At 45.5% G+C, this 13,302-nt stretch overlaps 1 protein-coding gene across 2 annotated transcripts in view; it reads right to left on the minus strand.

Moving 5' to 3' along the window:
- tbc1d1 (TBC1 (tre-2/USP6, BUB2, cdc16) domain family, member 1) overlaps positions 1-11,844 on the minus strand; it is a 329,569-nt gene extending 317,725 nt beyond the window's left edge. Inside the window, exon 1 of one of the 2 annotated variants that reach the window (XM_068036947.1) lies at positions 11,265-11,844. In XM_068036947.1, coding sequence (XP_067893048.1) covers positions 11,265-11,687 — 423 coding nt within the window. In that variant the 5' untranslated portion in view covers positions 11,688-11,844. Of the gene's footprint in view, positions 1-10,644; positions 10,744-11,264 lie in introns of those variants that run through there. The other variant, XM_068036966.1, reaches the window with a different exon arrangement.
- Between the last annotated feature and the right edge of the window lie 1,458 nt (positions 11,845-13,302).

The raw sequence follows: 13,302 nt of genomic DNA on the forward strand, positions 1-13,302 counted from the left end.
GTAAAACATCAGCAGATCAAAACTGAAAGATGGAAAACAAGGAACTAAAGTAAGCGAGTGGTTAGAAAACTGATAATCAGAAGCAACTGGGGCTTATGAAAACAAGCAATCCTGAATGGCCAGTCAGGGAAAATACAAATATTTTTACTGAATCACTTAAAGTTATTTTAAAAATCTACCTGTTATTTTTGTCATTCACTGAAATTTTTAATAGCCAAAGTAAAATTTCAAACAAAATAAAGCCATCAAAAATAGATATTTAACACTTTGCATTTAGAAGTTTATTTTTATGATGTTTTTATTCTCTAAATCCTAGGTTTGGGCTTAGTTACCATAAACCTCCTCAGGGGTTCTCCTGATGTAGATCTGCTCTCTGTCCTGCTCATTGCAGATTAATTTCTGATTTGTAAAAGGCCTAATGCCTATTTTAGGTGGCCACCAGGAAAAATGATCTGAATCAATTTTAGTCATACATTTCCCAGCCTTTCTTGTGATGCAGGGCATGGGTCCCCGAAAGTAGGCCTTGTTGTGCCCATTTTATGCCCTGTATATCGAAGTCAAATTTCTACCCCGCAGACTGTTTTCCCAGCTAATTTAAATTCTTAAATAAAAAACAAATCAAATTCTGAAACTTTCTCAGGAATACAGAAAGGCTTTGATTATGTTCACATGGGTTCTGTTGAGAGCTAGAAAATATTCCAATCAGTGACTAGAATGAGACAGAGACAGAAAGCCAGTCAGAGAAAAACAGACATCAAGAACCAATCAGAAAAGACTGAATTCAATGTTTGCAGAAATTTCTCAGAAACTTACAAGCCAACATGCTCAGACCTTGAACCCTATCCACCGTTTCCACGTCACCAAACCTGGGACTTTCCTCCAGTGTGCTGTTAGCAAACCAATCCCAACCCGGCTCCTCCAATGCAGCCAGACCCATGCATTTCCCCCTCACATCACTGCTCACAGATAGCTAGAATTCACTAAACCCCACAGTTCACCCTTCGCCACTACGACTGAACTTCAGAGAGTCATAAAGTCATAGAGTTATACAGCAGAGAATCAGGCCCTTCGGCCCATCGTGTCCATGCCGGCCATCAAGCAGATTCTAATCCTATTTTTCAGCACTTAGCCCATAGCCTTGTATGCTATGGCGTTTCAAATGCTCATCTAAATATTTCTTAAATGTTGTGAGGGTTCCTGCCTCTACCACCTCTTCAGGCAGTGCATTCCAGATTCCAACCACCTAAAATTTTTCCTCCAATCCCCTCCAAACCTCCTGCCCCTTACCTTAAATCTATGCCCCCTAAGGGAAAAGTTTCTTCCTATCTAACCTATCAATGCCCCTCATAATTTTGTATACCTCAATCATGTCCCCTCCTCAGCCTTCTCTGCTCGAAGGAAAACAACTCGAGCCTTTTCAGTCTCTCTTCATAGCTGAAATGCTCCAGCCCAGGCAACATCCTGGTGAATCTCCTCTGCACCCTCTCCAGTGCAATCCTCCTCCTGAAGTCCCCAGCATCACAGATGTCAGACTTCAGCCAATTCGATTCACTCTGCGTGATATCAAGAAATGACTGAAGGCACTGGATACTGCAAAAGCTATGGGCCCTGACAATATTCCAGCAATCGTACTGAAGACCTGTGCTCCAGAACTTGCCGCGCCCCTAGCCAAGCTGTTTCAGTACAGTTACAACACTGGCATCTACCCTGCAATGTGGAAAATTGCCCAGGTATGTCCTGTACACAAAAAGCAGGACAAGTCCAATCCGGCCAATTACCGCCCCATCAGCCTACTCTCAATCATCAGTAAAGTGATGGAAGGTGTCATCAACAGTGCCATCAAGAGGCACTTATTTAGCAATAACCTGCTCAGTGACACTCAGTTTGGGTTCTGCCAGGGCCACTCAGCTCCTGACCTCATTACAGCCTTGGTTCAAACATGGACAAAAGAGCTGAACTCAAGAGGTGAGGTGAGAGTGACATCAAGGCAGCATTTGACCGAGTATGGCATCAAGGAGCCTTGGCAAAACTGAGGTTAATGGGAATCAGGGGGAAAACCCTCCGCTGGCTGGGGTCATACCTAGCGCAAAGGAAGATGGTTGTGGTTGTTGGAGGTCAATCATCTGAGCTCCAGGACATCACTGCAAGAGTTCCTCAGGGTAGTGTCCTAGGCCCAACCATCTTCAGCTGCTTCATCAATGACCTCCCTTCAATCATAAGGTCAGAAGTGGGGATGTTCGCTGATGATTGCACAATGTTCAGCACCATTCGTGACTCCTCAGATACTGAAGCAGTCCGTGTCAAAATGCAGCAAGACCTGGACAATATCCAGGCTTGGGCTGATAAGTGGCAAGTAACATTTGTGCAACACAAGTGCCAGACAATGACCATCTCCAACAAGAGGGAATCTAACCGTCTCCCCTTGACATTCAACCGCATTACCATCGCTGAATCCCCCACTATCAACATCCTAGGGGCTACCATTGACCAGAAACTGAACTGGAGTAGCCATATAAATACTGTAGCTACAAGAGCAGGTCAGAGGGTAGGAGTCCTGCAGTGAGTAACTCACTTCCTGACTCCCCAAAGCCTGTCCACCATCTATGAGGCACAAGTCAGGAGTGTGATGGAATACTCTCCACTTGCCTGGATGGGTGCAGCTCCAACGACACTCAAGAAGCTTGACACCATCCAGGACAAAGCAGCCCGCTTGATTGGCACCCCATCTACAAACATTCACTCCCTCCACCACCGACGCACAGTGGCAGCAGTGTGTACCATCTACAAGATGCACTGCAGCAATGCACCAAGGCTCCTTAGACAGCACCTTCCAAACCCGTGACCTCTACCAACTAGAAGGACAAGGGCAGCAAATACATGGGAACACCACCACCTGCAAGTTCCCCTCCAAGTCACACACCATCCTGACTTGGAACTATATCGCCGTTCCTTCACTGTCACTGGGTCAAAATCCTGGAACTCCCTTCCTAACAGGACTGTGGGTATACCTACCTCAAATGGACTGCAGCGGTTCAAGAAGGCAGCTCACCACCACCTTCTCAAGGGCAATTAGGGATGGGCAATAAATGCTGGCCTGGCCAGCGTCGCCCACATCTCATGAATGAATAAAAAAAAATCACATCTTTCCTATAGTGTGGTGCTCAGAACTGTACACAGTACTCCAGCTGTGGCCTAACTAGCTTTATTTACAGCTCCATCATAACCTCCCTGCTCTTATATTCTATGCCTCGGCTAATAAAGGCAAGTATCCCTATGCCTTCTTAACTACCTTATCTACTGCCTTCAATGATCTATGGACAAGTACACCAAGGTCCCTCTGACCCTCTGTACGTCCTTGGGTCCTACCATCCATTGTATATTCCCTTGTCTTGTTATTCCTCCCAAAATGCATCACCTCACACTTCTCAGGATTAAATTCAATATACCACTGCTACGCCCATCTTACCAGCCCTTTTATATCGTCCTGTAATCTAAGGTTTTCCTCCTCACTGTTTACGTCACCACCAATTTTCGTGTCATCTGTGAACTTACTTATCGTGCCTCCTATATTCACATCTGAATCATTAATGTACACTTCAAACAGCAAGGATTCCAGCACCGATCTGTGCGGTACACCACTGGTCACAGGCTTCCACTCGCATAAATAACCCTCGACCATAACCCTCTGCTTCCTGCCATTAAGCCAATTTTGGATCCAATTTGCCAAATTGCCCTGGATCCCATGGGCTTTTACCTTCTTAACCAATCTCCCATGTGGGACTTTATCAAAAGCCTTACTGAAGTCCATGTAGACTACATCAACTGGTTTACCCTCATCTACATATCTGGTCACCACCACCTCGAAAAATTCAATCATGTTAGTTAGACATGATCTCCCCCTGACAAAGTCATGCTGACTATCCCTGATTAATCCCTGCCTCTCCAAGTGGAGATTTATCCTGTCCCTCAGAATTTTTTCCAATATTTTCACTGATGTTAGACTCACTGGCCTGTAATTACCTGGTTTATCCCTGCTACCCTTCTTGAATAATGGCACCACATTGCCTGTCCTCCAGTCCTCTGGTACCTCTCCTGTGGCCACAGAGGATTTGAAAATTTGTGTCAGAGCCCCTGCTATCTCGTCCCTTGCCTTACATAACAGCCTGGGATACATCTCATCTGGGCCTGGGGATTTATCCACTTTTAAGCCCACTTAAACAGCTAATACTTCCTCCCTTTCAATGCTAATATGTTCAAGTATATCACAATCCCCCTCCCTGATCTCTACACCTACATTGCCCTTCTCCATAGTGAACACAGATGAAAAGTAATCATTTAAAACCTCACCTATGTCCTCCGGCTCCACACACAGATTGCCACTTTGGTCCCTAATGGGCCCCACTCTTTCCCTGGTTATCCTCTTGCCCTTAATATACTTATAAAACGCCTTGGGGCTTTCCTTTATCTTGCCCGCCAGTGTTTTTTCATGTTCCCTCTTTGCTCTTCCTATTACTTCTTTCAGTACCCCCCCCCCCCCGCTATACTTTCTATACTCCTCTCATGCCACCGCTGTTTTCAGTGCTCCGAATCTGCCATAAGCCTCCTTTTTTTTCCTGATCCAATACTCTATATCCCTTGATATCCAGGGTTCCCTGGACTTGTTGGTCCTACCCTTCACCTTAATGGGTACGCGTTGGCTCTGAACCCTCAATATTTCCTCTTTGAATGACTCCCACTGGCCTGATGTACACTTTCCTACAAGTAGCTGCTCCCAGTCCACTTTGGCCAGATCCTGTTTTATCGTATTGAAATCGGCCTTCCCCCAATTCAGTACCTTTATTTCCGGCCCGTCTTTGTCCTTTACCATAACTACCTTAAATCTTACAGAGTTATGCTCCCCCATTGACCACTCACTGACCACTCCTAACACTTATCCAACTTCATTGCCTAGGATTAGGTCCAGTACTGCCCCTTCTCTTGTAGGACTTTCTACGTACTGGCTCAAAAAGCTCTCCTGTAAGCATTTTAAGAATTCCACCCCCTTTAAGCCTTTTACAGTAACACTATCCCAGTTGATATTAGGTAAGTTGAAATCCCCTACTATTATTACCCTATTAATTTTACATCTCTCTGAGATTTGCCGACATATCTTCTCTTCTATCTCTCCCTGACTGTTTGGAGGCCTTTAGTACACTCCCAGCCAAGTGATTACCCCCTTTTTGTTTTTATTCTACCCATATAGCCTCATTTGAGGAACCTTCTAAGATATCATCCCTCCTTACTGCAGTAATTGACTCCTTGATCAACAGTGCAATACCACCTCCTCTTTTATCCCCTCCCCTATCACGCCTGAAGATTCTATACCTTGGAATATTGAGCTGCCAGTCCTGCCCCTCCCTCAACCATGTCTCTGTGTTAGCAATAATATCATAATCCCATGTGCTAATCAACGCCCTCAATTCATCTGCCTTACTAGTAAGACTCCTTGCATTAAATAGATGCAATCCAGCCTTGCATTTTTCACTTGTGCCTTAACAGGTCTATATTTGCTCTGCCTTCCAGACTGACTCAGTTCCTCTTCTATATTTGACCGTGCATCACTCCCTACTGTACCTCCACTCTGTATCCCATTCCCCTGCCAAATTAGTTTAACACCCCCCACCCCCCCACCACCCCCCCCCCCGCCCCAACAGCACTCGCAAACCTCCCTGCAAGGATGTTGGTCCTGTTCCAGTTCAGGTGCAACCCGTCCAACTTGTACAGGCCACACCTTCGCCAGAACCAGACCCAGTGATCCAAGAAACTAAAACCCTCCCTACTGCACCATCTCTTCAACCATGCATTCATCTGCTCTATCCTCTTTTTCCTATACTCTCTAGCATCCAGAGATTACAACCTTTGAGGTCCTGCTTTTTAATCTGCTACCTAGCTCCCTAAATTCTTGTTGCAGGACCTCAACCCTCTTTTTACCTATGTCGTTGGTACCAATGTGTACCACGACCTCTGACTGTTCACCCTCCCCCTTCAGAATGTCCTGCAGCTGCTCCATGTCATCCTTGACCCGAGCACCAGGGAGCGAACATACCATCCTAGAGTCACGTTTGTGGCCACAGAAATGATAGTATCCTCTATCACTATAGCTCTTCCACTCCTTTCCCGCCCTGCTGTGCAGCAGAGCCATCCGTGATGCCACGAACTTGGCTGCTGCTGCTTTCCCCTGAGAGGCTACCATCCCCCAACAGTATCCAAAGCGATATATCTGTTTGAGAGGGGGTTGGCCACAGGGGACTCCTGCACTACCAGCCTGTGCCTACTACTCCGCCTGGTGGTCACCCATCCCTTTTCTGCCTGTGCAGTGCAGTCATTACCTGCGGTGTGACCATCTCGTTAAACGTGCTATCCATGATGCCCTCAGCGTCGCGGATGCTCCACAGTGAATCCACCTGCAGCTCCGTAATACGGGTAGCCAATAGCTGCAGATGGATACACTTCCTGCACACATGGTCGTCAGGGACACTGGAAGCGTCCCTGATTTCCCACATAGTGCAGGAAGAGTATATCATGGGTGCAAGATCTCCTGCTATGACTTACCTTTAGATTACTTAGTTACTTCCTTCATTAAAAAATAGTAATTACACTGGGGGCCTTATTCTACTCCAAACACTACCCAACCAATCACCTTGCAGATTTCCCGTGATGTCACTGTAAGTCTTTTTTTTCGTCTTTCAAGTCTCAGCGCGCGCCGGCACAGAGAGAGACAGGGAGCCGGCTGCCGCTCCGGATCCGCCTCCTCCCAGGTCTGTCAGTCACCGTGCCGCTCCCAGGTAAGTAAGGGCTTCGAGCCCCGCTCTTTATTTATAGCCGTCACTCCGGATCCGCTTCCTCCCATGTCCACCAGCCGCCACTCCACTCCCAGGTAAGTAAGGACCTCAAGCCCCACTCTTTATTTATAGCTGCCGCTCCGGATCCGCTTCCTCCCAGGTCCACCAGTCACCGCTCCACTCCCAGGTTCCCCTTCCACCATTCTGCTTCAGCCCAGGTTCCTACCTCCACAATGCTGCCAAACTAAAGGATGTGCCAATCCTCAGCAACCCCACCACAAAACTGCCAAGCTCCAGAACCCCTATTACAATTTTGCCAAGTCCAAGGACCATCTTCCAGTGCTGCTAAAGTCCTGCCATTTTCTTCAGCACTTCTGATTACCAGATATCCACCTTAAACTGGTACATCTCATACACCTGTATAACCTTTACTTTAAAATGGTAAATGATTAAAAATTTAATAAATGGGTAAAGGATTTTCTTTAAAAAAGACACACAAATTCCACCAAATTATGGTTTCCAGAATCATGGGGTTCAATCCTCAAAGTACCACTAAGAATCTCAGAATAAAAACTAGATTGGCTTATTAAGCTACAATGAATCAGTGAACTTATTGTTATGACCTACATGGTATAACACTCCTCTCATTATAGGACAGTGTTCGTGCAACTTGCATTGAGTAATACTACAGGAGGTCTTCTAGTCTATATATAAGTCTTGTCTCTATCTCACATCTGTCACACTTCAGACATCACAGTTCAAATATCACACTTAACACATCATACTTCAAGTGTCAAAGGTATAAAAATAGAAACTTACTCACTTCCTGCTGTTTCCTTTTGCACTAATAATCTGCCCTCTCTCCAATGGCTGAAGCAATAATTTAAAAACAGCTGTAAATCTACTGAAACATTCTCAAACCCTTGGCCTCAGGTTTGTACCTGTTTAGACTACTTATTCACAGGGAATACCTGCACATGGCCTTAAAGTTACATTAGATTCAACTAATCCAAACAAATAGATAGCTGTTTAAATATCCAAAACAATAGTGTATAAGTCAGAGAAAATCATATGCAGACTGTACAATGCTCTGGTCTGATCACATCTTGTGTTATATCTAGTTCTGGTCACCAAACACTTGAGCCATCTCAGAGAAACGCCACAGACCGATCCCTAGGGCTGAATTTTACCAGCCCTTTGGGGATGGGCTGGGATGCAGGAAGGCTGGCAAAATGGCGTGGGAAGGCATCGGGTGGTACGCTCAAAGTCTTCCTGATGCCAGGAAATTTTGCCAGCGGTGGGAAAGCTGGCAGACGGCATGCCCACCCAGAGTTCAATTGAGCCACTTACGGGGCCAACTGAGGGCCTCTTCTGCCTCCACTGGCATTTTACCAGCAGCTGGGAGGCCCGCCGCCACGTGGGGAGACCGCCAGGTAAATTCTGTCAGCCTCCCAGCGGGTTCTGGGAGTGCCCTCCTTTTTGGGAACTGTTTGGACAATGGAGGAGACCCCCCAGCAGCAATGGCCACCCCCAAAGCAATGGCGCCGCCTGCCTTCAGCAACACCCCTCCACTCACTAGGGCCCGCCTGACTGGCCCCGGCACCCCCAGAGCCCACTTACCTGACTTTGAGGGCACACTGTCATCAATCCGCTCTCATCCTTCAGGTGCAGCCCCAGCAGTGGACACCTTAATAAGGAAAGCACCGGTGGCATAAACTTAATCGGCTGCCGCCAGCACAATGCAGCCCCAGGTCCTGCCACCGGCCAAAGCCAGGTCACCCCTCCACTTTTGGCCACGGTGGAGGGAGCACTGCCACCTCCGCTAAATCCAGCCCTTAGGTATCAGTGGGCTGAGGTATGAAGAACGACAAAAGAAACTTGGGCTTTTCAGTTTTGAAAGAGATAATTGAGATGTGATCTTATAGAGATGTACAAGATAGTACAATGAATTCAAACATACAAAATACTTACAGGGCTCAACAGGGTAGATGCAGGAAGGATGTTTCCCCTTGCTGGGGCTACTAGAACCAGGGGACACAGTCTCAGAATTAGGGACAGGCCATTTAGGAGTGAGATGAGGAGGATTTTCTTCATTCAGAGGCTGGTGAATCTTTGGAATTCTCTGCCCCAGAAGCCTGTGGAGACTCAGTCATTGAGTATGTTCAAGACAGAGATCAATAGATTTTTAGGTATTAAAAACATCAAGGGTTATGGGGATAGTGCAGGAAAATGGTGTTGAAGGAGAAGATCAACCATGATCTCATTGAATGGTGGAGCGGGCTCGAAAGGCTGAATGGCCTACTCCTGCTCCTATTTCTTATGTTCTTATACCTTCTTATGAATAGAAAAGACAGGTCCAGAAAATTACATTAATCTAAATTATTAAATTGGGACAAAGGGACACAAATGCTCAACAGGAAAAAGCAAAATTAGGAACTCTTTCAGGAAATTTAGCCCCATACAAAAGTGATCAATGTATGAAATGGACTCCTGGATACAACAGTGAAGTGAAACCCTAGCATTATTTAAGAAGCAATAAGATGCCACAATAGGGGGATGTTAGTGTCTTTCTGAATAGATGAACTAAAATGGGCTGAATGACCATCTTTTTCCTTATTTTTGTGATCACAACCATGCTCCAGACCCCAGACTAATTTTATGTAATGCCACAGGAGGTGAGTTACTAATATCAAAATATACAAGACAGAGTATGTAACACAATCCACTCCTGAAAGTTATTTTCACTTTGCTGCCATGGTTAATTGCTGTCCTACATGCCTAATTATAAACTCCTAGGCACCTTCTCTTGATGAAAACTGTTGGGGTAATTCCCTTTTGTTCAAATTCTATAATAAACAATTACTAATCTTAATCTTCAGGCTAAAGGCAGCTAAAATAGCCATACAGTTATTTGTCTACCAGAGAGGGAAAGCTAACATAATGGTTCTTCCATCAAGTGGCAAACAAACTCATTTTTATTGAATCCATTGATTGTGTTGTAGTACTGCTGCTTAAAGCCTGGCTACCCAACCTGAACCCGACTAGACCTGACTACATGTGTCGGATTTGGGTCGGGTCGAAATTCCGAGTCCGACATTCAAGCGCGGGTTGGGTCGGGCTGGACACTGCTTCCGGGAAGTCACGGGATCAGGCTTACCCATGATACCCCACAACTCCAGCTGCAGGAATATCCTGCTGCCGGAAAAGATGAAGGAAATTCGTGCCGGGTCGGGTCGGGCACGAAAAAAAATTAAAGGCTCGGGTCGGGTTCGGGTTGGGTTTTAATTTTATACCAGAGCCAGGCTTTACTGCTGCTATCATGCCAAGGCCAACATTCTGTGAACAGGCGAACCACAAAATCTCTGATCCTGGACTTGACCCCAATTCCCACGTGTGCAATAGTGCAATGATGAAAGATAATACATTCAACTATTGGGCTGATCCATCTATCATTATCTGAAAATAATCAGCTTAAAGGGGCAACACAGTAGCGCAGTGGTTAGCACCGCAGCCTCACAGTTCCAGGGACCCGGGTTCAATTCTGGGTACTGCCTGTGCGGAGTTTGCAAGTTCTCCCTGTGCCCATGTGGGTTTTCACCGGGTGCTCCAGTTTCCTCCCACAGCCAAAGACTTACAGGTGATAGGTAAATTGGCCATTATAAATTGCCCCTAGTGTAGGTCGGTGGTAGGGAATACGGGATTACTGTAGGGTTAGTATAAATGGGTGGTTCTTGGTCGGCACAGACTCGGTGGGCCGAAGGGCCTGTTTCAGTGCTGTATCTCTAAATAATAAAAAGCCCTCAATAATGTAAATTGTACCTACCATTTTAAAGTCCTCTGGAAGGTCACAAGCACTCGATAAAATGTTAAGCAAGACATTCAAGTGAATCTAATCTGTACCAATGTTTTTAGATTGATGGAATATTTCGGTAACTTCAAACAATTTAAAAACAGTAATATTACAGAAACAGCGTCTCCTGCGGTCCAATTTTAACTGCAGCGAACAAAAACAGGATGGAGCTTCAGTTGAGTTTTGTAGAGCGACCTATTCGTAACTTTCCCAGCCTGTCCAAGTACTTCCAAATAATAGCAACACACATTAAATGTCATCCGTCCTTTGATCTTTGGTAATATTATTCTCTTTTCTGATCTTCACTGAAATGTATCTCAAACACACATACACCAAGCAATGGTATCTGTATTTAAATGGAAACCCATGAAGGAAATATCTTCATTAAACTAACCGAAAATCCAAACGACTCGTCAAAATACTGCACTCCCGCTACTTGCGGTAAGGAAGTTTTTCATTATGAACAATATTTGCAGTACACATCACTCAATGTTTCAATTAAAAGTTGCACATTTTGAGTTACATTTCCATCTTTCAGCTATTACAACACAAATAGACATACAATGGAAAGAAACTGCCAGCGGAAGTCTTACCAGAGTGTGATCAGAAGCCCTGAATACGAAGCAGTGGCTGTGTTCTGGCTGCTGTGCAGCCTGGCTCCTGGTCAGATAGGAGAAGTAGTTAGGTTCCCTGCTGTTGTGCAGCAGCTTGTGGATGTGCTGTGCGCGGTGCTGGAACACGGTGCTGGCCGAGCGTTGCTCGGTTTTGCAGCCGCCGCCGCTGGAGGCCACACAGCGCACCCAGCCCTGCCACACCTGCAAACGGACCCGCCGGCTTCCCGCACCCCGGGCGCTCCTTCTCCGCACCTCAGCCGTCACCCAGGGCAGCATGGGCATGGTGGTGAGCTGGTGAACCGGCAGTGAGCCCACCAGCTGCAAGCTGAAGCGCTGCCCTTTGCCCCCTTTCCCGAGGCTCGGATCGGCAGCGCTGCTGCCCACCAGCTTCTTCATCTCCATCCTCAGGCAGCCTCACTCAAACTGCCAGCGCTGAGAATGTGCCCCAGTTCACCCCGGAGAGGACAGACACAAGCATTGCTTAGCTTTGCTGCCAGCCTGGTCTGACTGTGGCTGCAGAGTCAGAGGGCGCCGGATCCAACCCAGTCTGCTATTGACATCCGCCCACATCATTCAGCTAACCTTCCAAATTTACCAAAAGCAGCTCAATCCCCCAGCGCAGTGCTGCTGAGGCTTCAGAAATTGCAAATGCATCTGCATTCTCTTGGGTCTGCATCCAGGCAAATGCCTGGCTTCATGTCTGCGTGGGGGTTTACATTGCAAGGAACTGTCATAAAGCAGGTCGGACCAAGATTGAAGTTACAGTGTATACTGAGAGTCAGAGTCCGGCAGGGAGAAGGGATGAGAGACTCTCCATTGCTTAAGCCACATTGAGAAAATGTGTCCAGTATTGGGTGCCCTACTTTAGGAAGGATGTTAAGGCCATGAAGAGGGCGCAGATGGATTTACTAAGATGATGTCAGGAATTAAAGGGTTTTAGTTAATAGGAGAGACTGGAGGAACTGGGACTTTTTCATGGGAACAGAGAAAGTTTAGAGAAGATCGAAAAGAGTTGATCAAAATTATGAAAGGTCTTGGTAAGATCCTTCAAGAAAAAAACCTTGCCACTGGCTAGTGGGTTGGTAACTAACGAGCACAAACTGATGATCAACGTCAAAAGAATGAAGGGAGAGATTAGAGGTTTTTTAACACTATTATTAGATTATGAATACGCTATCAGAACCAATAACAACTTACATTTATATAGAACCTTTAAGGTAGTAAAATATAGCAGTGCGCTTCACAGGAGCAGAAGCAGACAAAATAAAATGACACCCTGCCACCACTGATATGCTTGGTTTCTTCCAGTAACCAGTTTTTAAAAATGCCACTAAGACAGAAGGTGGGACAATAGGAGTGGTAGGAATTAGGAACATGTGTTCAAGTTGAAAAGTTGCCTTTTGTTTAAAAAGCTACTAATTCTTTATTGGCATTGCAGTGTTAGCAAAGCTTTCCTTTTCTGGATTTATTTTAATGCATGATTATGACACTTGTTTTTAATTTCTTTTTGATTTGTTGATTTTATTTTAAAGTTGCAAATTTTAGTGTTTGATTGTAGCTTGTGATATCTAATTATTATCTTGAATATCTGATTTAAGTGATTGCAGTGACCATTTCAATTGAAAAATGTTCTCCCTCTTTCTAGTTAAAAATCCATCATCTTGCAGTAACATGTTCTAAATGAAACCAGAATACATCATGTTATATAAAATGTAAACAGTTTCCAGAAAAATATGTATGGTCACCCTCGGAATAGATGCCGGCATGTGCTGGGGGAAAGAAGGCTGGTATTACTGGGATGGACTACATATAGTTTTAAATAAAAACAAAAAATGCTGGAAATACTCAGCAGGTCTGGCAGCATCTGTGGAAAGAGAAGCAGACTGGTCCCGAAGAAGGGTCACTGACCCGAAACGTTAACTCTGCTTCTCTTTTCACAGATGCTGCCAGACCTGCTGAGTGGTTCCAGCATTTCCTGTTTTTATTTCAGATTTCCAGCATCCGCAGTATTTTGCTT

This window comes from Heterodontus francisci, chromosome 1 (assembly GCF_036365525.1).
Source record: "Heterodontus francisci isolate sHetFra1 chromosome 1, sHetFra1.hap1, whole genome shotgun sequence".
NCBI classification, from domain to species: domain Eukaryota; kingdom Metazoa; phylum Chordata; class Chondrichthyes; order Heterodontiformes; family Heterodontidae; genus Heterodontus; species Heterodontus francisci.